General features: G+C 50.8%; 1 protein-coding gene across 10 annotated transcripts in view; it reads left to right on the forward strand.

The window, feature by feature from the left end:
• The window catches only part of AGAP1 (ArfGAP with GTPase domain, ankyrin repeat and PH domain 1), a 550927-nt gene extending 524620 nt beyond the window's left edge, over window positions 1-26307 (forward strand). For all 10 annotated transcript variants that reach the window (XM_059928979.1, XM_059928981.1, XM_059928985.1 and 7 more), the window contains 2 exons: window positions 15475-15730; window positions 18261-26307. In XM_059928979.1, the coding sequence (XP_059784962.1) occupies window positions 15475-15730; window positions 18261-18464 (460 nt within the window). In that variant the 3' untranslated portion in view covers window positions 18465-26307. The remainder of the gene's footprint in view (window positions 1-15474; window positions 15731-18260) is intronic.
• Window positions 26308-26538: the final 231 nt, after the last annotated feature.

Below are 26538 nucleotides of genomic sequence, written 5' to 3' on the forward strand. Positions count from 1 at the left end.
TTTCAGTATGCTACCATTGGGGGACACTAGGTAAGGGGTGCATGGGATCTCTCGGTATTTCTTCTAACTACGTGTGAATCTACAGTTCTATCAAATTTTAAGTTATAAAAACAAAGCAAAATCAATGGTGGCTTCCGTAAAAAAGAATCAAGACTCCTTAAGGAAACAGCTTATTCCAGATCTGAGAAAGTAGGATGGACCTAGGACATCCTGCTGTGCCAGAAAGCAAGAGGCCGACAGGGCGTAAGGGTGACGTGTCAGATAGAACAGCACGCAGCACACAGGGGCTCCCACTGGCCAAACTGGAACAATTAAAGAATCAAAAAGCATAATGTCGATAATAGTTTATATGACACACTTAGTTTTTTAAAGTCTAAGAATCTACAGTGATACTCCAGAAGGGGACAGGGGGGTACCTCTTCTTTATAGAAGATGCCAACTAATAAACAGAAAGAATGAGAGAATCGGAAAAGCTCTGTCTTGTAACTGAGAATGTAATAATTGATCAGCGATCATCAAGTGATGCCACAGCACTTGGGGGGGAAAGGCCTTAGAGGAACAGGAGATTCACCAGCTCGAGGTATCCACCCCCAGATCACTTGTTAGTTTTAAGAGGAAGAAGTTTCCAGAGAGAGGACAGGGCCAGGGGCCCTGCTTTAACCCTGTGCTCAGACTTGGCCTTGGGACCACCCCCAGTCTGCACCTCCTGATGTGACAGAGGAGAACGTGCCACCTGTGTAGTATTCACAACAGAAATATGTGACCTGAATCAAATCAGACAAAACAGGGTGGGGGACCTTCTACCGTAGAAATAGCTTGGAGTCCTTGAAACAATCAATATAATGAAAGACCAAAAAGGGGAGGGAGCTGTTTGTTAGATTAGAGGAGATGAAAGAAATGGGGTAACCAAGTGCATCACATCCTCATTGACTGACTTCTGAATTGGAAGAAAAATTCAACTCTAGAGGACATTTTGGGATCATTTGGGGAAAACCGAATATAGACCACATATTAGCAATAATAATGTTATATTTTTTTTGAGGTCCTGGAGTTATAATAGTATGAGCCGTCAAAAGGCAGGCATGAAATGTCGGAGACTCACACAGTGGTATGTGTGTGAGGGAACAAGAGAGCATTCCGATTCTGGATTTTATCTTTAATTGTGGTAAAATACATATAACATCAAATTTACTGTTTTAGTCAATGTTAAGTGTACAGTCCAGTGGCAGTAAGTACATTCACATTGTCATGCAGCCATCACCACCATTCTCTCCAAATCTTTTTCATCTTCCCAAACTGAAACTCTGTCCCAATTAAACAGTAACTCCCATCCCCTCTCCCCGAGTCCTTGAAAGCCACCCTTCTACCTTCTGCTGCTATGAATTTGGCCACTCTCGGGACCTCATGTAAGAGGAATCATACAATATTTTTTGCGTGCAGCTGGCTTATTTCACTTAGCATCATGTCCTCAAGGTTCATAAATGTTGCAGCCAATATCAGAATTCCCTTCATTTTTAAGGCTGAATAATATTCCACTGCATAGATAGACTACATTTTGTTCATCTGTCGATGAACCTTTGAGTTGCACCTCTTGGCTATTGTGAGTAATGCCGTGAACACAGGTGTACACATATCCCTTTCAGTTCTTCTGGCTATAAACCCAGAATTGGAATTGCTGGATCCTGCAGTCATTCTGTTTCGTTTTTTGAGGCGCCTCCATACTATTTTCCCAGGGTCTGGATTTTTGACACATTTAAAATAGAGTGTTGGCTGTCTCGATGAAATGCTTTTTTTCTAAAAGCCTTTTTAAAGTCTCTCAAACATCCTCACGCACAAGGACAGATTGGAAAGCCCAGAGCATGGGCTTGAGAGCAGAGACTCGCCCTGGTCTCCTGGCTGCCCCAGCGAGCGGTCCCGCCTTGGACAAAACCATCCGCAGAAAGGGACTGGGTGATGGGACTTCCCAGTTACGTCAGGTTGTAAAATATATTTGGGGGATAGATGTGGTAGTAGCTGGTTCTTAACTTTGCCAAGTTAGGAAATTAAATAAATCATTTACTATCACCATGATTTCGTGAAAGGACATGTTAGCATCCAGAAGGCAGAAAGAATGTAGCATCAGAAAAAGGCCTGCCTTAAAAATTTAAAAATCTAGCTTTATGGAAACCCCACTACAGTGAATTGGCGACAGCTTTGCCACCAACTGATACTTGAAAGCAACTGGCCTGTCCTGGGCCAGCTAGAGAATTTATGGGGCTCAGTAGAGAATAAAACTGTGTGGCCCTTGTCCAGTAATTATCAGGAATTTCAAGACAGCACCCTTAGACCATTACACCAAGCACAGACCCCTTCTGAGCTCAGGGTCCAGCTGCAGAGCTTGCACCCAGGTGAAGCCGGCATCGGGCTAGTGAACCCCTGAGGTCTTCTTCATGCCACTGTGCTAAGATTCCCTCTCCAGGAAAAAGCAGAGCAGATAGACTCGAGTGTCGCCATTAATGTTTTAATGTCTTAATATCAAAGACAATGCCATTGGGCAAGTTAAACTCTGTGTCAATTGTGGAAAATAAAACATCTGACCAATTTCTGCCTTCTGATCCCATTAGATAGAAGTTTGGTGCTTTTAAGGAAGAAATTTAGCTTTAGCTTCTTTCATAGTAAATGCTTTCCTTGCTCCAGAGAATTCACGTATACACTTCTGATGAATCATTCTTGTGATCAGCCCCACCCCTTCACAACCAAATTTAGAAAAAAATACTACCTAGTGGATGTGTAGATTTGGGTCTGATGTTTTTAACATTTACGATTAGTTGAGAATGAAAAACTAGCATTCTTCATTTGTTGGGTTTTCTCTAAGAGGGTCTCTAATCAAATTGCAGTTGTCATTACATTGGAACGGAATTCATCTTGGCCCGTGTGACTGGCTGCTGGCAAGTCATCCCCACTGTAAGGGATGTGTCAGTCCAGCTGACCCCTGATCATATTAGCGTCTTGCAGCATGTTTCTGTGTTTTCATATTTTGAAAAAAAATAACACGCAAATTTGTTTTAAATGCCCTTATCCATTTGCAAACCCTCTGAAATGCTTTTCCTCTTTTAAAATCTGTTTTGCTGTTGTTGTTATTGTTTTGTTTGTTTTGCCATTGAGGAACCATGTGATTCTTCCAATCCCCTGTGCGCACCCACCCCCAGAGAAAATTAAAAGGAAATCTACATTAAGGTGATTCTTTATTGTTTAAAATCAATCATCTTGTGTCTTAAAAAATAATAATATTACCAAAGACTGTAGTTCTTAAAGCCACTTGGCAGTTTTTTCTAGAAACCTACTCAAAACTCTCCATTGCTTTCCAAATGTGTAACCACTCCATAACCTACAGCCTCTCCCTCTCTCTCTCTCTCTCTCTCTCTCTCTCTCTCTCTCTCTCTCTCTCTCTCTCACTCTCTCTCTCTCTGTGTTTAATGACCACTTAGCCAGCAGCCACCGGGTCATGCTTGGCCCTCTGCCCCACTCCATCCTGTCGCTCAATTTTTCTTTTAAGAACAGCTGTGGAGTTTTTGCTCCCTGGTGTTTAAAGGGCACTGGTGCACACCCAGCAAAGGCTTATATCCATTTTACAGTATTCCGAGTGGAGGAAAAGGGCCATTTCTCTTCCCTTATCTGTTTATGATGTGATATGTTCCAAAGCCGATCCCATCAGCCACTGTTATGGTGAACTTAATTCGCTGTGATGGGGGTCCTACCAACAGGGCTGTCGAGAGTGCCGCCGAGGTGCGTCCCGTTTCATGCCACATTACGCAGAATCTAGGACCGCCTCACTTGACTGGCTCAGGCTCCCTCTCACTTGGCACAGATTTATCGGGATTTATGCTTTAAAACAGTTGTCCGCCTTTTTTCTAATGTTGAACTACAGAAACATCCAGTGTGTGTGTGGCTCCTGCAGCTTAGCTAGGGTTACTGTGTAAAACCACACACTCAATTTGCAAACTAACTCACAAACTTAATTTATCAGACTAGCTTTGCACGTAACAATAAAGGCGTCTGTGCTACAATTCCAACGAGATGACCTGTGTCTGTGAGTGGAAATGACAAGGAGGAAGCAGAGAGACAAGAAGAGAGTCTGTGAGTGGAGGAGGGGTGCTATGGCCGTGTTTCCCCTTAACTTCCTATGTCTTCTTGTCTTATTTTACGATAGATTAGAAAATAGGGGGAAATCGTGAAAACTTCAAAATAAAAAATATTTTCAATAAAAATATTGAAAATAAAAACCATTGAAAATTTTAAAAATTGAAAAAAATGTTGAAAATATTTCAGCTGCTTCTGGAACAATCTGATGTTCTGCCTTTTTCTACTGGCATAACCTGCTTCCGAAAATGATTCCCTTAAGAGTTAGACTTTCTCTAAATTGCTCTCAGCGCCCCCCACTCTGCTTCCTCCCACTCCACCTGCCGCCTACACCGGCCTCTGGGTTCCCTGTCCACTGCCCCCAGCTCTGTCCGTTGCACCCAGAAGACAGCCCTCCACCCCTGCCCTGCCTCCCCTTGACCCATACCCACCTTTTCTAACCTGGTGGCCTCCTGAGTGGACAGTTACAGGGTTGACACGGGTGGGCTCTGGGGGCTGTGATTCCGGGGACCGCAAATAAATGCAGCAGGTTCTTTCATTCTGGAATGAATTTCCCATGAGCGGAGCCTGGGAAAGCAGTGCAGGGTGCTCGCAGCAGGCCAGTGGGTGAGGGAGACTCTCCGGGCCGCTCGCCGGGGCAGTGGTGCCACCTCTGGGGGTCACGGTGCTGGTGGCAGCAGGACAGCATCCAGTGGAGAGACCCCTCGGCTGCATCTCTGCCTCGTCTGGGAGTGGCCCGAGGTTGAGCTGGTCCCAGACAAGGTGGTTGAAAGCTATGAGTCAGTGGCTGCCCTCGGTGCTACTCGATGTACAGATGTATTTGTCCAGACGGAAAGCTCAGCGGAGGCGTTCCGTTGCACAGACCCGGTAAGCGGGGGGACGTCTGGCCCTACTGTGCGGGGCTCACCCAGTCCCAGGGGGGCAGCGAGCACCTTCCATCCATCATTTACCTCCCAAGCAGTTGCTCCGGGGGGCCTTGAACTTCAGAACCTTCAGCCTCTCCAGAGGGGAAACCGAGATCACGGAGAGGATGAGTGCAGCCCCGCTCCCCGAAAGGCCCAGGTCTCTTTTTCCCTGCGAGCACCGGCACATCGCAGGCACCTAACAGGTTGTGGAACTTGAGCCGGGTTTTGTGCATTAATTCGTCTAATGCCTCCTCACGTCCAGGCCAGCGCGAGCCGGTGACCCAGCCTGACATCTCCTTTATTCCTGCTTTGAGGTTCCGAAGCAAAATCCTCCTAGGTTGCCTCAGATCTTTAGAGGGGTGATGTTGCATTTGCGTCACTGCTTGTACCCTGGGATATAGTCCCACTCAGCCCGGTCAGGTTCCAAACAGGCAGGTGCTGGGAGATGCCCGGTGCTCATGACAACAAAGCCACGCGGGCCCCAGGCCTCCACCGGGACCTCGGACTAAGGTGTGGGGGGAGACCAGCGCCCTTATCCTCACCTTCTGGGACGGCGCGGGGCCTCCACCTGAGCACAAACTCTCGCTCCTGGGCTGCCGGGGCCGGAATCTGCCCACCCACCCCCAGCCCCTGCTACCTGGCACACTTCACTGTGACTCGCCGAAGTAATAAGCCTAATGCAGTTGACTTTATTTAATTAATAATGATCCTGTTCTGTTCCTCCAAGCTCATAAAGCACCCTGCAGGTTGGCAAAAACACTCATAATATTGATCCGAAGTCAGGCAGGATGTTTATTTTGTCTTTGCCCCGTGAGCATAAATCCTTGTTCATTGCCTCCTGCTCTCTGCATGTGGGATTTACAGTGGCCAGTTCCTTAAAAGCTTTTGGTAATTAAGGAATAAATAGCCATCAGTCTTTGTTGGCTGCCCTCCCCCATCCCGAGGCCGGCCCCCTTGGCAACGCGGCCGGGGGAGAAAGCATGCGTGCCGGGGCTCGCAGTGGGCCGGGGTCTTCCCCTGCAGAGAGAGGAAGCCCCTCTGTTTTCCTAACATATTGTTCCAGCCCCCTCTACCATGCCTCCCCTCCCAGTTCCTGTTTTGCTTGAGGCCGAAAGACGCTTGGGAAATTCCTTGCTGCTAGCTAGCGCTTTCTTTCCTCTTCCTGGCCTCTTGGGTCACCATTTAAAGCCGTGCAGGTCTCCTCCAGTTTCTCCTCCTCATCCCTGAGGACATTCCTCCACTCCGGTATACTTTGCTACAAAATCTCCTTTGAAATCACTGTTGAGAGACTTCCCTAGAGGTCCAGTGCTTAAGGCTCCACGCTTCCAATGCAGGGGGCGCGGGTTCGATCCCTGGTCAGGGAACTAAGATCCCACATGCCGCGCGGGGCGGCCAAATAAATAAATAAAGTCACTACTGAAAAATCCTTTCCCACCCCCTGAGGGGGAAAGAAAAAAGATGTTTCTGGAAGAAGCAGTGTGAATAGCACCCAAAAAGCTCTTGGCCTTGTAACATTTGGGAGGAGGGTCTCCCATCAAAATGAACACATTAGACTTGACACTGAGGGGGCTTTTGGGAAAGGCCATTCCTGCCCAGTGTCTTACCCAGAGAAAGCCTCGTTTGTGGAGATGGGAAGGCTGACCACTCCTCACGTCACCCCAAAATATCGTCCATCCTGCCTCCACGATGGGCCCCTTGAGGACCAGGGAACGTCTGGCCACGGCTCCCGGGTCTGCTCCTGGGGGCCACAGAACAGTGCTGAAAGCCAGTCAGAAGCTTTGTGGTTATTTGCTAAAATGGTCTTTGCTGGGAATCCAGCGCATTAACCTTGTTACCCTTGGCCGCCTGCTGGGCCCTCCCTGCCAGACCCCAAACACAGCTGGTGGCAGCCGAGTGTGGCTGCGTCCTTGTGGCCCTCCAGTGGACAGAGGAGGGGCCACCGACCGCATCAAGACGGCGTTTCTCTAAGGGGGGGGTGGCCCGGGTCTCGTGCGGCTCCAACTCAGCCTCAGCTTTCCCGAAGGGTCTGTGAGACCCGCCCTGCCCTTTGCTCCTTGCTGACAGCACACATTTGCGGTGCTCCAGTGACGTCATGGCCACCAACGGGGACAGGTGTCCCCCGGGACCCGGCTGCTAGAGAGGCTGCTGTGCTGAGCGCTGGCATCTGCATTGGCTTCCGTTCCACTCAGCCTCCCCCACACACATTGGTGATTGCCTTTCTCTTCATTCTGCATTTATTGTTATTCCCAAATAATTTTGGTAAGAAAAACAATGGGAGAGAAAAACCCTCCCTCGTGCTGATCTAGACAGGTTGTCTAGATCAGCACTCTCCTCTGCAAGGATGGAGAAGTTCTAGATCCCGTCATAGAGACGCTCTAGATCATCTGCACTGCCCGAGACAGGCGCCGCCAGCCCTGGCGCCACTGAGTACTTTACCTGTGTGACGCGTCTAAAGGAGCGGGACTTGTTGTTTTATCTGGATTAATTTAAACACCTGTGCGTGGCTCATGCTGCCCCCGGGGTGGTACAGCTCTAGATTCTCCAAAGCGACGCACACTTGACCCATCACCACGTGGTGAGATGGTTGAAGAGGACGGGCGGGCGGAGTGCTGGGGACTCAGCTGGAATCCCACAACCCAGGCGACGCCCTTCCAGATGGGATCAAGTTTCCTTATTCAGGAGGTGGCAGAGCCCGGAGGAAGAGCTCAGGCAGTGACCACCGGGGACAGTCGCTCGGCCGTCACGGGTTGGGGACCCAGTAAGACCGTCTTCACCTTCTAAAATGTGGGGGAATGATGGCAGGAACTACGCCACCAGGTGTTGTCAGAATGAAACCAGATAATTACTCGGCCCGGCGGCTAACACATCAGAAGGACTTAATAAACCTTAGCTCTGAAGCTGCTGGGGATTTTCCTAGTGTGTGTAACGGAGTCCAGCTAGTTTACCAGCGACCTGTCCATGGTCGATCACCGCATGCCCATTGCTTGGCTCATGCCGAATGGTAAATAAAGGTCAAGGAAGGATGAGAAAGGCTTAAAGTTTACTATAAAACTGCAAACAGGGCTTCCCTCGTGGCGCAGTGGTTGAGAGTCTGCCTGCCAATGCAGGGGACACGGGTTCGAGCCCTGGTCTGGGAAGATCCCACATGCCGCAGAGCAGCTGGGCCCATGAGCCACAACTACTGAGCCTGCGCATCTGGAGCCTGTGCTCTGTAACAAGAGAGGCCGCAATAGTGAGAGGCCTGCGCACCGCGATGAAGAGTGGCCCCCGCTCGCCGCAACTGGAGAAAGCCCTCGCACAGAAACGAAGACCCAACACAGCCAAAAAAATAAAATAAATAAAGAATTATTTTTTTAAAAAAACTGCAAACAAAGATTGACATATACACAGTACTATATATAAAACAGATAACTAATAAGGACCTACGATATAGCACAGGGAACTCTACTCAGTACTCTGTAATGACCTATATGGGATAAGAATCTAAAAAAGAGTGGATATGGGTATATGCATAGTGGATTCACTGTGCTATACACCTGAAACTAACACAACACTGTAAATCAACTATACTCCAATAAAAATTTTGAAAAAACAAAGAAAAAGAAAGAAAAATACCTAAAAACGCCCCCCCCCCCCAAAAAAACAGCAAACATTGTATCTTGTTGAGGACAACATCCTAGTCAATTCACATGGCAAAGGCATCCCGCTGCGGCTTTTCTGCTCACTGGGCTAAGAAGGCACTGGTCCCCGTATCAGGCAGGCTGAAGTGCTAGGGACACCCAACCCTTCCCGTGACACCCTTCAGTTACTTGAGGGCAGATGAACCCTCACAATGGGTTGCTGTCTTTGTCCCCACTGTAATCAGGTACAGTGCTGTCACGTGGCTGGTCTTGCCTCAGTGGCATCCTTGGCTCCTGGATGCCCGCAGACCTCACCTGGCTCGCCACTGACCCACGTGTTTCCCCAGAGCTGAGCACCACAGTGGTCTTCCAGCGCCTGGCACAGCGGCCCTCGCCCCAGGACTGGCCCCCGGGACTCACGATGGAACCCAGCCCAGCCCACATGTGGGTCGTGGCCACAGAGATTGGAATGAAGCTCTACTTCCCCACAACCCTGAACTCCCACGTTTTCTTCTGCAAACGTAAATGTTCATTTCTGACCCCTCATCTTCTCTTCTCGACACTAACCTTGATTCGGTCATGGTCTGAGCTAGCCGTCCTCGACGTGTGAGCGTCACCTGGTTTATATTAATCGGCCCCGGGAGCTGCTGGCACCGCAGTGGACGGGAGGGGACCAGAGTCAGCCTCGCTCACATTCAGGCACGCGTGGACTAGAAAGCCCTCCCACCCTCTCCATCCGGTCCCCACGGGCTGGGAGAGCCCAACATCCGTCCTTCTCCAGAGAGGAGCTGCAGCCGGTCCGCAGGCCAGTCTTGAAGCCCAGCGCCGTCTGGGGGCCTGATCCCCAGTCCCCAGCTGGGGCCACGTCCGTCCACAGCCCTGTCAGCCTGGATGGTGTGGGATTCCTCAGGTCTTGGCATCCGGCCGTCCTAATTCAAAAAAGGAAAAGCCATGTCCGTCAATTCCAGACTCCACCCTTTTCCCCATCTTCTGAAGCTTGCCACATAAATGACCCATCGGGACTTCCCTGGTGGCGCAGTGGTTGACACTCTGCCTGCCAATGCAGGGGACACGGGTTCGAGCCCTGGTCTGGGAAGATCCCACATGCCGCGGAGCAACTAGGCCCGTGAGCCACAATTACTGAGCCTGCGCGTCTGGAGCCTGTGCTCCGCAACAAGAGAGGCCGCGATAGTGAGAGGCCTGCGCACCGTGATGAAGAGTGGCCCCCGCTCGCCGCAACTAGAGAAAGCCCTTGCCCAGAAACGAAGACCCAACACAGCCAAAAATAAATTAATAAATTAATTAATAAAAATAAAATAAGGTACCACTTACTTTAAAAAAAAAAAAATGACCCATCTCTTTTCCTGAAGCCTTTCCTTTATGTCATGATTTCCCAAAACATGGCCACAATTCTGCTGTCACACATGCGTGGTGTTCAGCATTCGACATGTAGGTCACTCGTGAGAACATGGAGGGTGTTCCGGGGTCAGGAATCGTCAACAAAGCCGGTCACTGTTGTCACCATCGTCACCGTCACCAGCAGCACCATCACGGTAAGCGCTCCTGCGGCTTGCAGGCGGCACCTCCTGAGTGGGGCCTCGCAGTATTTACTGGTACTGGCAGTTGATTCCATTTGGCAGGCACTAAATCTGCAGGTTGCAGGTGAGGTCTGCCCCAGGGATCACCTTTGGTGGAGCCTTGGCCGAGTCAACACCCTTCAAGGTCAAGTGTGGCAAAGCCTCATCTGTCCGGCTGCAGGCCTAGCAGACCAGCTGAGCCCGGCAGACCCCACAGGACCCTGGACTCACGGCTTCCGAGACCTGGGCCCCAGGCTCACACCCCAGGCGGTCTCCTGGGCCCAGAGGGCATGGACGGCTACCTAGAAAGGGTTTCATCTTAGGCAAGAAGGAGAGAAAACATCTACTATTGTGCCTTCGATTGTATCTTGTCTTTCTCTTTGGGGGGATTGGGTTGGTATCTTTCTTCTGATTAGTGGTCCGTTCTCTCATTTTCCCTGGTCCCGTGCAGTTGATTTATTTAAAGGTGTGTCAGCACAGGGCTCAAATGAGGAGCCGGGCCTCCTCCTTTCTGCTGATGGCCGGCCGTGCCAATAATTCATTTTTTAGCTCATTAGCTAACGGAGGCTGTGAGCCGCAGGCCTCCAGGGGACTGGAATGAGGTGAGGTGATCTACTGCCAGCTACGCTGCTCTTGAACTGGCCTTCCTTGGGGAAGAAGAAAGGCTGGGCCGAGACAAGCCGGGAATCCCAGAAGCAAGATTGGGACGTCAGAGTCACCATTAGGGTATCTGTGCTTTGGCATCATGGTTTCTTGGGGCGAATGGTTTTAGACAGAATATTCTCGCAGAAAAGGAATCATTGTCAGAGTATCCATCTTTCACACGGTAACTGTTGGCACAGAAACCAAGTGGAAACAATGGACCATGTGGCTGTCCAGTGTATTGGTCAGACCAGCTGCCATAACAAAATACCATAGACGGGGGTAGAGGAGGTGGAGGGGTTAAATGATAGAAGTTTATTTTCTCACAGCTCCGGAGGCTGAAAGTCCAAGGTCAGGGTGTCGGCAGCGTTGCTTTCTGTTGAGGCCTCTTCCTGGCCTGCAGACCCACCTACCGGCTGTGTCCTCTCCTCTGTGCACGAGGAGAAAGAGGTCCCAGCTTTCCCTTCCCCTTCTTATACGGACCAGGACCGTGACCTCAGTCAACCTCGATTACTTCCTAAATGCTCTGTCTTCAAATACAGTCACATTCGGTGGGGTAGGGCTTCAGCACATGAATTTGGGGGGGACACAGTTCAGTCCATAACATCCAGGAAGGCTTTAGATGCCTCAAGGCCACGGGCAGAGGCCAACCAGACTTGGCCCCGGTGGTCCTGACAGCTATGGGGTCGTTTGAATTTGCTGAGCGCTCCTCATCCCAGCGTCTCAGGTCCTTCTGCACCCTGGAGGGGGAGCCCCACAGGACACCCATGGGTTTGTCAAGGCCTCTGGCCAGGGTCCCCTCGCCCACCCAGCGGGAGTGTCAGGCCCCACCCCCCTGCCACCAACACCACCTCATCACCCGCACCACCCCCATGGGGAGCACTTGTGTGCATGACAGCGATGCGAATCTTGAGAGATGTTATTCTCTTCAAGCATCACGACACCCACAGCTGCCATTTGTCAGGTGACCACTGTGCACGGCCAGCACATCATCCGAACACGTGACTTCAAATTCCAAAACCACCTTGCCTGCTGTAGACGTCACTGTGCCCGTTTTACAGGTGAGGAAACGAGGGCCCAAGCAGTGACTGAAGTTGCAAAAGTCTGCACCACAAAGAAGAACAAAGCAAGCACATAAACGCCAGCCTCTCCAAGGCCGAAAACCGCAGCCTTTTAGCTCAACGTGGATTCTCTTCTCCCTCCCTCTGGCCGCTGCAGGAAGCATGCAGAATTAAGCTTTCCTCCTAGTTTGTTAGCGTGGACACTGACCACAGGACATAGGCTGTAGCTAATATTAAGTGCGGATGCACGCATGGGGGTTGCTGAATTAGCTCCCACAAAACGGAAACGTTCCCGAATCCCCTGTTCCTTCCAGCTGGATTTCAGCTGTGGAGAAGCAGCGCGCCTGACACAGACGCAAGGCCCAGTGGTCTCTGCCTTCCTTTGCTCTCCGGCCTCCTGGTGTCTGAAAAAAACAAACCAAAACACTGAAACATCACCGTCCTGCAGGACCCAGAAGCCGGCATCGAATGCTTATTTTTAAATAACACAAGAAGTTTTGGTGAAGAGCCGTGGTCCTGTCAGATAATAAAAACCATGCACTGAACAGATCTGGGGGCGCCCTTGGTGGAGGTGAGGGGCCATGTGGACGTGGGGCTGGGAGAGGTGGACCCCAGCGAGAAGGCTTCCCAGGGGCTTTCACTGGTCTTGTCTCCTTGCAGCATCGCTTGGGGACGGTTCCCAGTATCAAGCCTGCTTTCTGTATTTGAGATGTTGGAGCTTCTGAAACCCTTACAAATAATCATCACCCCGCTCCAAGCCAAGGAAGCCCAAGCCCCAGGCCCTTCTCCCTGTTCCTCATTTGACATGCATAATCTCAGAGTCTTCCTCTTAAAGAAGGCTCCCCAAATGGTATGTGTTTGCAGCCCCACGAAACCTGGACCCGCCTTTATTACGTATTGCGAACGACACTGATTTTTAAAAGCAAAGAACAGCTTAACTGCACTCATCGTTCAGACATGTGTCGAGTTCAGTGAATTCAGGTGAGCTTGGGGTGGGGCGTTCCCCAAGAGAACACACTGACCACGGGAGAGGAGCTAGAAGCTGGGGGGTCTGACCTCGTTCTTTGGCTGGGGTCTTCGAATATTTTTTTAAAAATGGAATAATTGCAGTTAGGACTATAGCTACCATGTTCCGTCCTCTGGTTTATCCCTGAATGACTTGGCAATGAATATTAAAATCAACCAGAGCAGAGTAAAAGAGGTCTGATTTTAATGCCTACCAAAAAATGAGAATTAGCAGATTGGAACTTGAAAATCTGGCTGTTATCTCCCCCACTACTGTCCCTTTTCATTTAATTTGCGTTTTGCTCTTCGGCGATTTATGGAATGCATCAACACATGTTTAATACATTTTAAATAAGGTTTTTAAATAACACGAAAAGCACGGCCCATCCTGGGGGTTTTTTGTCTTTCACCTCTTCCGGTATTTCCAAGGTGTTGCCGGCGCTTTTGTGCTTGTGTTTTGGCCCAAGTCAGGGATGGTGTGCAGCCGGCCTCCGAGCTGCAGGCTCTGGTGTGAGTTCTCGGCTGCAGCCACGTGCTTGTCCTGGAAATCGCCTAATGAAAGGGGTCGGGGGGTCGCTCGGGGGTCCCTCGTATGGACCAGGAAGTGAAGCAAAACTAATCCAGATTTACTCCTGGAAGAAAATGTTTGCCTAAGTATTTAGAAACAGATTAGGGCTAACCCGACACTAGATCACCAGGAGCAATGTAAACACGGGTAAAAGGTGTAAACAGGGCCTTTATTCTGTACTTGGAAAGGAAAAATGTCACGGGGTAACGAGTTTTCTTTCTCCAGTCTAGCGGAGGCCCCAGGTGATTCCTCTGTGTGGTTTGTAGCTATGTACCCTCCTGACTCCCCCGGAGAAAATGCTGAGTTTTAGGAGAGGGCAATTGTGGATCAGTGTATATGTACGTCTCTGGGGGTGATTACAGTCACTTCTTATCTCTAGGGCTTCTGTTTCTTCTTTCATCAGCCTCATCAAAGAGCATCCGTCCGGGGACTTCCCTGGCGGTCCCAGTGGTTAAGGCTTTGCCTCCCACTGCAGGGGGTGCAGGTTCAATCCCTGGTGGGGGAGCTAGGATCCCACATGCCTCGCGGCCATAAAACAGAAGCAATATTGTAACAAATTCAATAAAGACTTAAAAAAAATTGTCCACATCAAAAAAAAAAAAAAAGCATCTGTCCGGCCTAAGGTCCCCCACCCCACTCCCCCTACCTCCCTCACTGCCCCGGCCTCATTCTGTTCCCAGACTCTCTCATTTCAAGAACTACTTGTGAAATCTCACTTCTGTCTTTTGCATTTCCCCCCCCCCCCACACTTTTTTTCCCCCAGCAGTGCTGCAGTCTTGAGGATTACTGAGTTGTTTTCAGTGGTTTTCACCTTTATTAGAAGAGGCAACACCCAAATCCACCATTAGCGGCCCAAGTGCAGGAGTAGACGGTCCGGGGTCTTCTCCTTCCGGTCAATATGAACACACCTTGCTGTTGGTTTCTTCTGCTCTCTTTCTTCAGCTCCTCTTCCCATCCTGCCCCCTCCTCCCTTCCCCAGCCCTCCTTCCAGATGTCTCAGGCAACATCCTGTCCTCTCTGGGCCCCAGAGAGGGGGCCTGTTGTCACTCCCACCCCGCTGGGGTCATGCTCCTGGGGGAGGGGCACCAGCTGCCATGCTCATCGTGCCTTACACCTTCCCTCCCCATGTCCTCCTGCCCTCTGCACCCTAACCCACCTGCCTGGCCTCCGAGGCTGGGCCCCAGCCCACTTTCCCTCGAAAACCCACCCGGCTGCTCTTTGTGTTGAAGGAGTTGTTGACGCCCTCACCGAGGCTCCCCCAGGTATCCCGAGAGCTAACAGAGTCGAGCAGGGTCACTTGCATCCCTTTTCCCCATTGGATTCGCTGCCTTTTCATATGTGGTCTGTAGCAACATTTTCTTCTACGGGAGTGTGTATAAGACCCCCGAGCTCACACACACCCGCTCCCCGGCCGATGAGGTTGAGAACTAAGCCCTCGAGGTCACACCAGGTGGGAGAGCCCGCCAACCACCCTGCCCCCTGGACTCCAGCCACGTGGTCTGTAATCCTGGCTCTGACTGTGGCTGCTTAAAGTGGATCGGGCCTCCGGGCCTGTGGCATCCATCCTGCGTTGGGCGGGACCCCGGGCAGCAGGGTGATTCTTCTGGGGCCACAAAAAGCACAAGAAATCCCATGAGAGCTCAAGGCCGATCCCCGGTTCTCACACCTTAGGGTGTCAGAATCCCCTGCAGGGCTGGTTAAAACACATCCCAGGGGTTCTGATTCTGGGGGCTGGGATGGAGCCTGAGAACCTGCATCTCTAACAGGTGCCCAGCTGGTGCTCCTGGTGGGGACCCACTTTGTACACTGTAGGGAAGCCTTTCCCCGGACGGGGGCTTCCTGGTGCCGGGTGAAGACACTTGTCACCGCCCCCTGGACGCCTCCAGACCACGCACCACACGGTGGTCGCTGGGCAGAGGGGTGCAGCCTCAGTTCTCCCGCGCGATCGTGACCTCGCCTGTCTGGTGACTCTTGCAGGGAAGAGAAGGAGCGGTGGATCCGGGCCAAGTACGAGCAGAAGCTCTTCCTGGCCCCGCTGTCGTGCACGGAGCTGTCCCTGGGCCAGCACCTGCTGCGGGCCACCGCCGACGAGGACCTGCGGATGGTCATCTTGCTGCTGGCGCATGGCTCCCGGGACGAAGTGAACGAGACCTGCGGGGAGGGGGACGGCCGCACGGCACTGCACCTGGCCTGCCGGAAGGGCAATGTGGTCCTGGCCCAGCTCCTCATCTGGGTAGGTCACCCACGTGCCCTCGGCTGGGAACCGAGTCGCGGCGGGCACTTAGCGCTGCTCCGCGGGCATCATTCCGGGAGAAGGCTATCGTTGCCCGCCTGGAAGTGGGAAGCATTAGTAATAGGGAATTTAGGATTTGGGGTGGGGGGCTCCCTTTCAGCCCAGCTGTGTGAGGGCGCACACACAGCACCAGTTTAAAAGGGAGGAATGAAGTCTCTTTACGCGGGCACAGTGGTCCACTTTGCACAGCATTTGCTAGCGTTTCTGCCGAGTTCATCTTTGGGATGACCCCCCCGCCTTGGGTCAAGCATAGTTGGTGATGTCGCTCTTGTTGCTTTGACAAAAGACTCCCATCATCGTTTTGTGGGGAAGCGGGGGAGAGAGAGGATATAAACTGAACGGTTTATGTGGTTTTCCCGTTGCCACACCTTTGGATTTTTCGTTCACGTAACACAAAAATGCTGGACCCTAGACTTTGAGATTTGATGTGATCGGAGTTTGTCAAAGGGCTTCTTCTGGACTCTTCCGATTAATTTCCACTGGGGAAAGTTATCTTTTTAATCTCTATTGAAGCATTTGCCACACAGCTTGAATGGGGAGAAGAAAGGGAGAAAATGACAGTGCCAGCCAGGAGCTGCTTCTGAGAAGCCCACACCCCCTGCCTGGCCGCTGCCTGCATGCCTTTGGGGTCCTCGGCCACAGCAGGTCCCCATTCGAAGGGTGGCAGAAAGCTGCCCATTGAGAGGGTCCTGGGTAGGGAGGGGAGGTGTGTGCTCACCAGTAGTGGGACACTGTGCAGAGGTGGGTCACCTGCTGGTGGCTCTTCTGTTCCCAACCCCAGGGGCAGGCGATGGGGTCTGTCCAGCACAGCTGAGAACGATGCCAGTTTCTACATATTTTTACCTGACTCTTGGGATGGGTGTGATGGGAGAATTAGATACACAGATATCAGAATCACTCAATGTTCAGCTTCATGTTAGCAGTTGCATATGAGTCTGCTGGGGCTGCCCTGACAAAACACTACAGACTCGGGGGGTTAAACAACAGAAATTTATTTTCTCACAGTTCTGGAGGCCAGAAGTCCAAGTCCAAGGTCAAGGTGAGGGCAGGGTCTTTTTTCCCTGAGGCCTCTCTCCTTGGCTTGCAGACTTCTCTCTGTGTCCTCACAGGGCCTTTCCTCTGTGTGCACATGCATCCCTGCTGTCTTTTTCTCTTCTTATAAGGACACAGGTCATATTCGATTAGGGCCCCACCCATATGACCTCAGTTAACCTTAATTACCTCTTTAAAGGCCCTATCTCCAAATACAGGCACATTCCTATGTTGGGACTTCAACATATAAAGTTTGGGGGAACACAGTTAGTTCCATTAACAAATTGCATGCCATCTTTCCCCCTCAAATTGGCCAAGAGTTCCTTTAATGCTAATGCTTCCTGAAGACGAGAGATGAGACTCCCATCCATGGTGGTGGAAGAAGTGGACATCGGTCCACCCTTTCTCGAGAGCCAGAAGCTTAAAAATATTTGTGTAATCTAATCTCGTATTACCCCTTCTAGTCATCACTCTGACAATCAGAGATCCTGAGAAAGATTCAATGCGAGGATGTACACCACAGCACTATTTAGACCAATGACAACTTTAAAACACTACGTGTAGGGACTTCCTGGTGGTCCAGTGGGTGAGACGCCACACTCCCAATGCAGGGGGCCTGGGTTCAATCCCTGGCCAGGATTCTATCCCCACATTCATGCCATAACTAAGAGTCCGCATGCCGCAACCAAAAGAAAAAAGATCCTGCATGCCACAACGAAGACCCGGCACAGCCAAAATAAATAAATAAATAATTTTTTAAAAAATAATAAAAAAATATAAAACACAATGTGTAGCTACCGAGGACAGAGTAACTGAATTACGTTCATACGGAGGAATATTCTATGGCTATTATATGTCATGCTTTTGAATAACTTTTAATGATCTGAGAAAATGATCAGAGCACCAAGTTCAGTAAAAAAAATAAAAAAGATACCAATTATTTGTGCAAGTTTTATCTCAGTTATTCATATATGCGTTTAGATTCAAAGAAAACCATTAGAAGGAAATCCGCTGAGAGATTAACCAAGATTATCTCTGAATAGCGAGATTATACATGATTTTTTCTTCTTGTGCTCTTATATATTACCTATGTATTTCCTACAATGAAAATGAATCACCTGTGAGATCAAAAGAGTGATCGTTTTTTGTGTTTATAATTGGAAAGTCAAAATGGAAATAGCAAAACTAGAGTTATCCTTGGTCCGTTTCTATTGCACAGGGGAGGGGCTTTTCGATGCAAAAAGCACATTCTTTTCTGAAAAGAATACACCTGGCGGGGGTAAGGGGGCGGAGGCAGGGACACTGGACGCTGGTCTCCCCCGCGGGTTCCCGGTAGCGCGTCCCGGGGTCCGCATCTGCCCCAGCTGCCTGCGGGGTTGAACAAGGCGCCCAGTCCCCTCCCTCCCGTGAGCCTAACGCGGTTCTGTTGCCTCCGCAGTACGGGGTGGACGTGATGGCCCGCGACGCGCACGGGAACACGGCGCTGGCCTACGCGCGGCAGGCCTCCAGCCAGGAGTGCGCCGACGTCCTGCTGCAGTACGGCTGCCCCGACGAGCGCTTCGTGCTCATGGCCACCCCCAACCTGTCCAGGAAGAACAATAACCGGAACAACAGCGGCGGGAGGGTGCCCACCATCATCTGAGGACCGGCGGTGCCCGCAGCCTCCCGCGCGCCCTCAGGGATCACGCCACGTGAGTCCCGTCGCGTCCCCTCACTCCTCCTGGTGGTCCCCAGCCAACCCCCCACGCCTCCACCCCCCCTCACGCCAAGCGAAATCACAAAACCCGGATGGGTCCTCAAGGGGCGAAGAGGAGGCCCGGAGGCTGCAGCATTGATTCCTTTGCATAAACTCCCCTGATCAACACACAGGAGCGACCGGCGGGCCTGGGTTCGTTGATGGTAGCACACGGCGCCGGACCCTGGTCCTGGTCCCTCCGGTGGCCGGGAGACAGAGCGTGGCACAAGGGGCGGGACATGGGGGAGGGGAGGCGCGCAGCCAGGAGAAGGGGTAACTCTCCTTAACTGGCAGTTCAGCACATCAGTACATTTCACCTCTACCAGACGGAACACTTGGGTTTCATCTCTTCTCCGAGGAGCTTGACGGCATAAATCAGAAGCAAGCAGAGTTTGTCAGGTTTGAAGCCCCTATGATGGTATGTGTCAAATCAGTTGTAGCTAATCTGTCCAGGGAGAATACTGGCTTCATTACACTCGTATAGTTGAGTTCTTCCAGCATTACCGCTGTTTAATAGAACATGATTAGTCATCACCGAGAAGAAAGCATATTAGCCAAGGAGGTAGTTACACAGCACGCTCTGATGATTGCCACGATGTGATTGCAATACTCTTAGAAGCATCATATTATCCCAGACATGTTCTTTCAAGCCCTTGGAGCCCTCCTTTCTAAATTCACTGTCATAATTTAGTATCTGTTTAATTTTTCAGTCCAAAGAGAGGAAATCAGTTGCCGAGTATTATTTGACTGCAGTCTCCTTGGCACAAAAACAAAATGGAAAAAATAAATAAGAGTGACTTGGAAGTTCAAAAGGAAATCACGAATTCAGCTAACAACAGCATTTTGAGCACATTTAGTGAACTAAGTAAATGCATAAAAGGCTATTTTAGCCCAAACCTGAGAGATAGTTTGTGTCCTTTTGCCAAGGTGGGTGTCTTGGGTCTCAGTCACTCTGGGGCCATGTTGCCCAAGTCACACAGGCTTCTGTATTCTGTCTTTAGATGAGATGTGTTGAAAATCTATTTGAATAAAAGAAGTTCATAAATATGCATTGATTTCTGTACAGACAAATGACACCTCTGTTAATTTATAAATTGAACTGGATGTGAACTAATAATATGCAACTAGTTGAGATAAGAGGGTTACAGATCATTGTACACGGGAAATATTCCCAGCAGTAAACACTTCCATTAATGTGATATACAGCTTCTAAAAAGGAGCATATCAGAATAAGATGGTGGTACAATTTGCTTATTAAAATCAAGAAAGGGGGGGATAAAAGCATATTAGAGGGGGAAAGAGGCATGTGATTCCTTGTTACTGGAAAGCACGATTTAGATCTGACCCTACTTTTGCCCACCCAGAGGAACAGGCTGTGGCAACGCGGGGGGTGACTTTCCAAATCCCAGACCCGGGCGCTTTGCAGAGGTCCATCCTGACCGCCGCTGCCGATTTGGGAGCACAGACTGACTCATGAAACGCCCTGAGACTTTTTTTTTTTTGCCTGGTGGCAAGGCCCGTCATTTTAGTACATCGCCCGATTTGCCGTCGTCATGGTTTCTGGCTGCTTCAGACTTCGGCCACCTTCAACGTGGTGGCCAAACATAGTAAACCAGATCGTGACACCTTAGGTGAAAAAGAAAAGGGGGCAACTGTGCCTTGAGCCCTTTGACAGTATGACGGGGGAGAGGGCGTCACCTTGAAGGATGGCATGGGACTGATGTAGCACAGAAACATAGGGCCACGTTAACCCTGCCGCCTCCGGGGAAGTTCCTTGCTCTCGTATATTAAACCTTCTATTTTGTAAGAGTTTTTCCTCTTCTTTCACTTTTTAAAAAAAAATTAAAGTAGGTGGGGAAAAAATAAAGCTTTACACAGTTTCTACCTGGGTCAGTGTTTCATGGGCATTTCTAAGCTTGATGCAGCTCAGTGGAACTCGGCGGTTTCCCAGGATAACAGGTGCGGAAGCCTCCAGCCTGGGAGCCTTGACAACAGGTCCATAATCCCTCCACCCGATTTTTAATTCTGTTTCATCGCTGTGTGGTTATTTTAAATGTGAATAGAGGAAAAAAGAAAGTCCTTCCTGTTTTTGAAGAACGCATTACTCTTCTAATCCAGCCACGCGCATTGGCCTCCCCGTTAGCGTAGACGTTATGTAGTGAACGCAGATAGAGTATAAACGAAATTCTTAAATTATTTCATTGTAGTTAATTCCCACTGTAGGAATGCTTTATCACAGTGAAGCCTTCTTTTGAAAAGAAACGGAATTCCTTGTAAGGCTTCTCTTTGGGATGTATATGAGTGTGTACAGATTATTATATGTGTTTATAATATAATATTTTCCCAGATGACTTCTTTTTTCACTTAGCCTTTCACGACCTGAATGCTAGACTGGTTTCTTCCCTTCCTTCCCTCCAGCGCTGGGACTTCATTGATTCCTCCTTAGAAAACTCGACCCCTCTCCTGCTATTTTTAGCGATATTGATCTGCTGCAGGGGGCAGCCTGCTTTCTCGAGCCCGAGTTTTGGCAACAGAGAAAAGGCGGTAGTGGGTTTCAAGGGTTTTCTTTTAAAATAAAGGTGACCGGCGGCTCGTCTGTTTGTATGTCAGTGTCAAACTAGAAGTCCTTTCTTTGCTGACAACGCTCTCATTGCCATCTTAAAGCCTTACTAACACCAAGGCCGGAGAAGCAAGGACCCAGGGCCAGTGTTAGAAATAACCAGTTGAGGAAGAGGGTTCAGTTTTCATAGTTTATTTCCATGTAAGTTCAGAGACATGACAGTGACACAGGAAGCCACCACTGCAGAATCCACGTAACCTTTTCTGTTCAGAATTCAAATTTTTCCTTGACGAGAAACCCGCTGGCTGGGGAAGGCATGTGATAAGGCGGCCACTCGTGAGGGCACCTGCACAGGTGAGCTGGGTGTATTGCAGACCTCTCTGGATTTCTCTTGTGGCCCAGAGAACCCTGCGGAGAAAGGAGTCTTGATTCTGACGGTGCATGGGTGGACCTCGAGTTCTGGGGTGGACAGACAGATGGTTTACCAAGCCAGGGTCCCAGGTTCCTTCCGTCTCCGGTCTTCCCAGGAGATGAGCAGTCGAGGGCGAGTGAGTGACGTTACTGCCATGAGTCTTCGGTCCCATAAGCAGGTACAGTTTCCTGTCCCCCAGGAAGCCCACCCTATGTGGAATCATCCCAGAAAGGAGGTGAGGGCAGCGGGTGCTTGCTGACCGCTGGGCTGTCGGGTGCAGGAAAGCAGCTCTTCCTGAATTACTCTGGCCTGGAATCCTTAGAGCAGCACCTTCCCTGCAGGGCCACGAGCCCAGGCTGTGGCCCTTGTAGCACCGGTGCAGGGCCGTGCACTTCTGACCCCTCCTCTGAGGTTTTGTGCCGCCTGATGCGGTCCGCTTGGACCCAGCCTCGGCCTCCAGCATCGGCTCCGGGCCTCCCAGTTTGGTGCCACCTGAACACATTCAGGCTCATTCCCCACATTTGCAAAGGAGCTCTCACTACTTCACTAGGGAACAATAGTCCAACAAGAAAGGCAGCCCTGGGGCCGAGCAGACCTGGGTTCACCTGCCCTTGCCGTCCCATCCAGCTTCCCAGGGTCCTTCCTCAGCTGTGAAACCCTGTGGCCTTGCAGGGTGTGGTGACGTTTGGACCAGTGTGATAAATGCCAGCCCGATGCCCAGCCAGGGGCGGGGTGCTCAGGAGAACAGAACGTGGATGGGACGGGGCCAAGAGCACCAGCCGGGAAACCTGCCCCGAGCCAGTGCCCTGGGGGGTCGGTGGCGGCCAGCTTGCCAGCCCCTCCCGTCGAGGCTCTGACCCTCCTCTGTCTCTGCTGAGCCCGTGGTCGTCAGTGGGAGCGAGGCTCTCCGAGGACCCCTGCTCCCGGACAGCCCCTCCCCCAGGGATGTGCCCACACTGCCCCCTCCCCGTCGCATCAGCCCATTTACCGCCATGCACCCTCCAGCCTGAGTCTGAGTTTGATTTCCTAGAGGACGGAAGGGTGAGTGTCCCCCTCAGGCCCTTCACTCCCGCTGCTTCTGGCCGAGACCACCCTTCTCTCTCCCACACCCTCTGCTGTGTTGTCGATCCCAAGGCCTCTGTCCTTCAGACGCCTCCTCCGGCACTGAGAGGCCACTGGACACACTCGTGTTTGGGGCCCGTTGAGTGTCCTTTTCCTGCTTCCTCTTTAAAACCAGAGCTTCTTGCAGGCACCCTAAGCTGGCTGGGTGTGGCTTGAGGCTCCAGGGCCCCCTTCTCTCTCCCTCTCTCTCTCTCTCTCTCTCTCTCTCTCTCTGTCCCTCATTGAGCTGCTGTGGCCGGTCAGTGAGCTGTCTTCCCTCTCAAGGGTGACAGTGACCTTGTCCTGGGCCTGCCCTTGGTGGTACCATCTTCCCCCTTGGGAGTGGCCATTGGCTCCTGCCCAATCCCCGGCCTGAGCTGTGCTCACGGGTGACGTGGGCCCCGGTGGCTCCAACCCCGCCAGTCCCTTTCTCTTTGCATTTAGAATGTTCTGGAAGCAAGGGGGGGGCAATCCACATTCCCACCTGGGGGGCTCGGAAGCCTTGCTGCAATGTAGGTCCTCAGTGAGTAAAGTAGGGTCAGGTCTCAAAAACTGCTCAGGAGGCACAGATGATTGGAAAGCAAATCCGTCACCTCTGGACGGGCTGCTTCCCTCCCTCACATCCTCTCTGTCAGGTGCCCCGCAAGGTCATCGCGACTTTCCTGGAGCTCCCCTGGACTGTATTTATGTCCTTCAAGCAAACAAACTGAAGAGCCGTCAGGAAGGAGCTCAGATAGAAACGTGCTGAAGATACACATCTTTCTTTCCCAGGAAATATGATTTATTTCTAACTGCCCCTTTACACGTGGGTTTCACACGCTGTGAAGTCGTGTCTTGGAGTGATTTTCACCCCCATCCTTCACCAAAAAGCTAAATAAGGGCCTTTGGCATCGAGTCTTGCATTTTTCTCTTTTAGCCATGATTTAGACATGTTTCTTTTTTGGATTCCCCAAGTGGCTGTCCTCGGGAAGCCCTGTGGTCAGTGGGTCTTTGGTGCGGGCTCCGCCCCGGCCAGGCCAGGGCCCCCAGGTGTGGGCAGGGGGCCCGGATACACACCTGGCCTGCTCCTGCTCTGCTCTGTGCCCTGTGCTGACAGGTCCTTTGTCATTCACGTTTCTAAATCAGTTTGCCTTTCAGTCAAGACATCACATTCCTTCCAGTTATGGGGACGAGAGAAGCGGGGTGGGCAATCACTTGGGGTAGATGAAACAGTGCTCAGACTTTCAGTTCCATCACTGCCAGGAAGTAGTCACTGGAACCCAAGGTGCTGTGACATCTGAGAGAGAGAAATGTTGCCACACAGGGTCAGCACCTCCACGTTGGACGTTCAGCCACCTAAGACGTGATCATCCCCAAACCACAGATTTTCTCCCGCTTAGAAAAGAAATGCTGTCCTAAAATAGATTTTTTTAAAAATATGAATAAATTCCCTGTCTCATTTTGGATGTCTGCTGCTTTTTAAACATAGATTGACACTTTTTTCCGGTTGGCTTTTTCAGTTTGGGTCTGAGTTGAAATTAGAGGACATTTCATCAGCAGGGGATTCTGTAAAACGAAAAAGTCTGTTTTTAATCTGTGATTTTTTTTTTAAAGCCCAGATTTTAGAAGTATTTCTGTTTCACCAGTGTAGCAAGCACCCTCCCCAAAGCAAGGGTGCAGTGACCATGAACTTGAAAACCTCTCCTTCAGGCATTTCACTTATGAGGTGTTGTTTTTGTTGACAGCATTTGGTTTGGGGGTTTGCGCCTTTTTGGTAAAAGTGTCCTTATCTGAGGCCCTCAACCCATCCAGAAAAAGGCCTTCAGTGCCGGGGAGAGGGCAGGGTTGGGGCAGGCGTGCCCAGCAGAGACCCAAGGTGGCTCTAAAGGCTGCAGGTGTATGAGCATGAACCTGCCCCATTAAAAGGACAGGATCACTGGCTTCCAGACACCGCGGGACACGTGGCTCCCAGCAGGCGCCGGCTGTGCGCAAGGAGAGGCAAGGTGGCTGCATGAGAGAGAGGTGGGCTTGAGGCTTGTCTTGTGTTGGGCCTGGCTGTGGCATCTGTAGAGAAGGACCCCCGAGGGTCGTGATCAAGGCATAAGAGAGATCCTCGCCTGTCCGATTGCGATTAGGACTCATCCAGATTTCAGTGTCGGTGAGCATTCCATGACCTTCAGCTTTTGAGATGCAGATGAAAGAAAGGAACCAAACAAGATGTGAGAGGGCTGGAGAGTCTTTGGAATGGAGCAAACCCCCTTAACACACCCGCTGTCAGGAACAGTCGACCCTAAATCAGATTATGCCCACGTCTCCCTAGTGCCGGCCGGCATCCACACCGGCCCGGAAGCTAATGTCTGAGCTGGTTCAAATACTCTTGTAATAAGGAGACTCTGCCCATCCCCTAGAAGCTCATACTCAGAACTGGCGCATGGAAATTGAAGGTGTGTCGGGCTGGATGAAGGACGCCCCGGGTCTCCCCACCCCTGTAACGACGCCTGTGTTAGAAACCCTGGGTGCCTGGCTTCGTGCAAAGACCTTGGTGAGCAGCCCAGCTGGGGACACGGCACTCAGCTCTGCACCTGACGGTCCACTGAGTCGCCTGGGGAAAAGGTACCTCCCGCCTGGGAGGACAGAGACTGGACCCAGGGTGCCGTGAGCTGGGGACAAGCCAGGGAGTTAGCTTTTATTGCTCATGTGAGCCCATCACGCACCTCTCAGCCCCCCGGTCCCACCCACGGGGTCCTGGCAGCTTTCCCACCAGGACTGTTACGCGTGCACTGGTGGACCTGAGTGAGGGTCAGAGCCGTTCTGTGGTGCACAGGCCGTGGGTAGGTACCCTTGGAAACTGCTGTATGGCTGTTCACGCATCCTGGTCTTAGAAATAATGCCTTCTCCAAACCTTCAAAACCAGCACGGTTTCTCTCCTCCGACTGAGTTTTTGTGTCTAAAATTTATCAAATTCTTGGGACTGCTGCCCCTGCCCTGGTTTGAGTGCCCGTGTGCTGGCGATGCCGTGTGCACTTGATCAAAGGCGCTCTGCCGAGCCCCGGAAGGACCGGGCTGGCGGCCCAGGGAAGGGCTGGAATTCGGCCACACCAGCCACAGGCATTGCCACGTGGGTCCTAGGGTGTGGCTTCCTGCCCCAGACAAGCCCCACTCTCCTGTCCCTGACTTGGAACTGGGTTCTCATCTTGCCACTGGGTGTGTTTCTGAAAGGGAAGCCTGAGCAGGTCAAAGGTGATGACTGAGAGGCATTTTTAGGAGGGAATAGGGAAGGCCGCGCCTCGGCACATTTTAGCACATTTCTCTGTTCTGTAAATAGCCATGTATAGAAGATGGAAGAGTAGCCTGGGGTTTATCCAGAGATGGGTTTTTTTTTTTTTTTTTTTTTTTGGTTGTTTTTATATTACCTCATTCAGCAAGTTTGTTTCACAATGACTCAATGATGCTTTATTTATATTGTTTGTACTGTAATTAAAACCATTGACAGACATTTCACTTGGCTTGTTATTTCATATGATCTTGTTTTGATTAAATATGCCAGTTTGTATTTTCCTGCCTTGGGATTTTTTTGTGTCAGCTGTACAGTATTCTAAGGGGACAAAAAAAAAGAAAAAGAAAAATGTGTAAAGTAATGGAGAGAGGTGGCTATAGTGTAGAGGCCTCTTTCTAATAAAGAAATGGAAATATGTCTACACCGCTTCCGTGGAGGTTTTTCTTGGGGTGTTTTTTAGGGGGGCGGGGAGGGGAAGGCGTTTTTTGTCATGATTAATTGGATCTCTATTCCCAGGTCAGTGCTTATGGAAGGGATTCTGCTAGGCCCAGGCAGCCCCGTGCATGAGCACACTGGCCCAAGGTGCTACAGTCATGGCAAGAGGGAAAAAACAAGGAGCAGCTCTTCTGACTTATTTACAAGAAATTCCAAG

This window comes from Balaenoptera ricei, chromosome 7 (assembly GCF_028023285.1).
Source record: "Balaenoptera ricei isolate mBalRic1 chromosome 7, mBalRic1.hap2, whole genome shotgun sequence".
In the NCBI taxonomy this organism is placed as follows: Eukaryota; Metazoa; Chordata; class Mammalia; order Artiodactyla; family Balaenopteridae; genus Balaenoptera; species Balaenoptera ricei.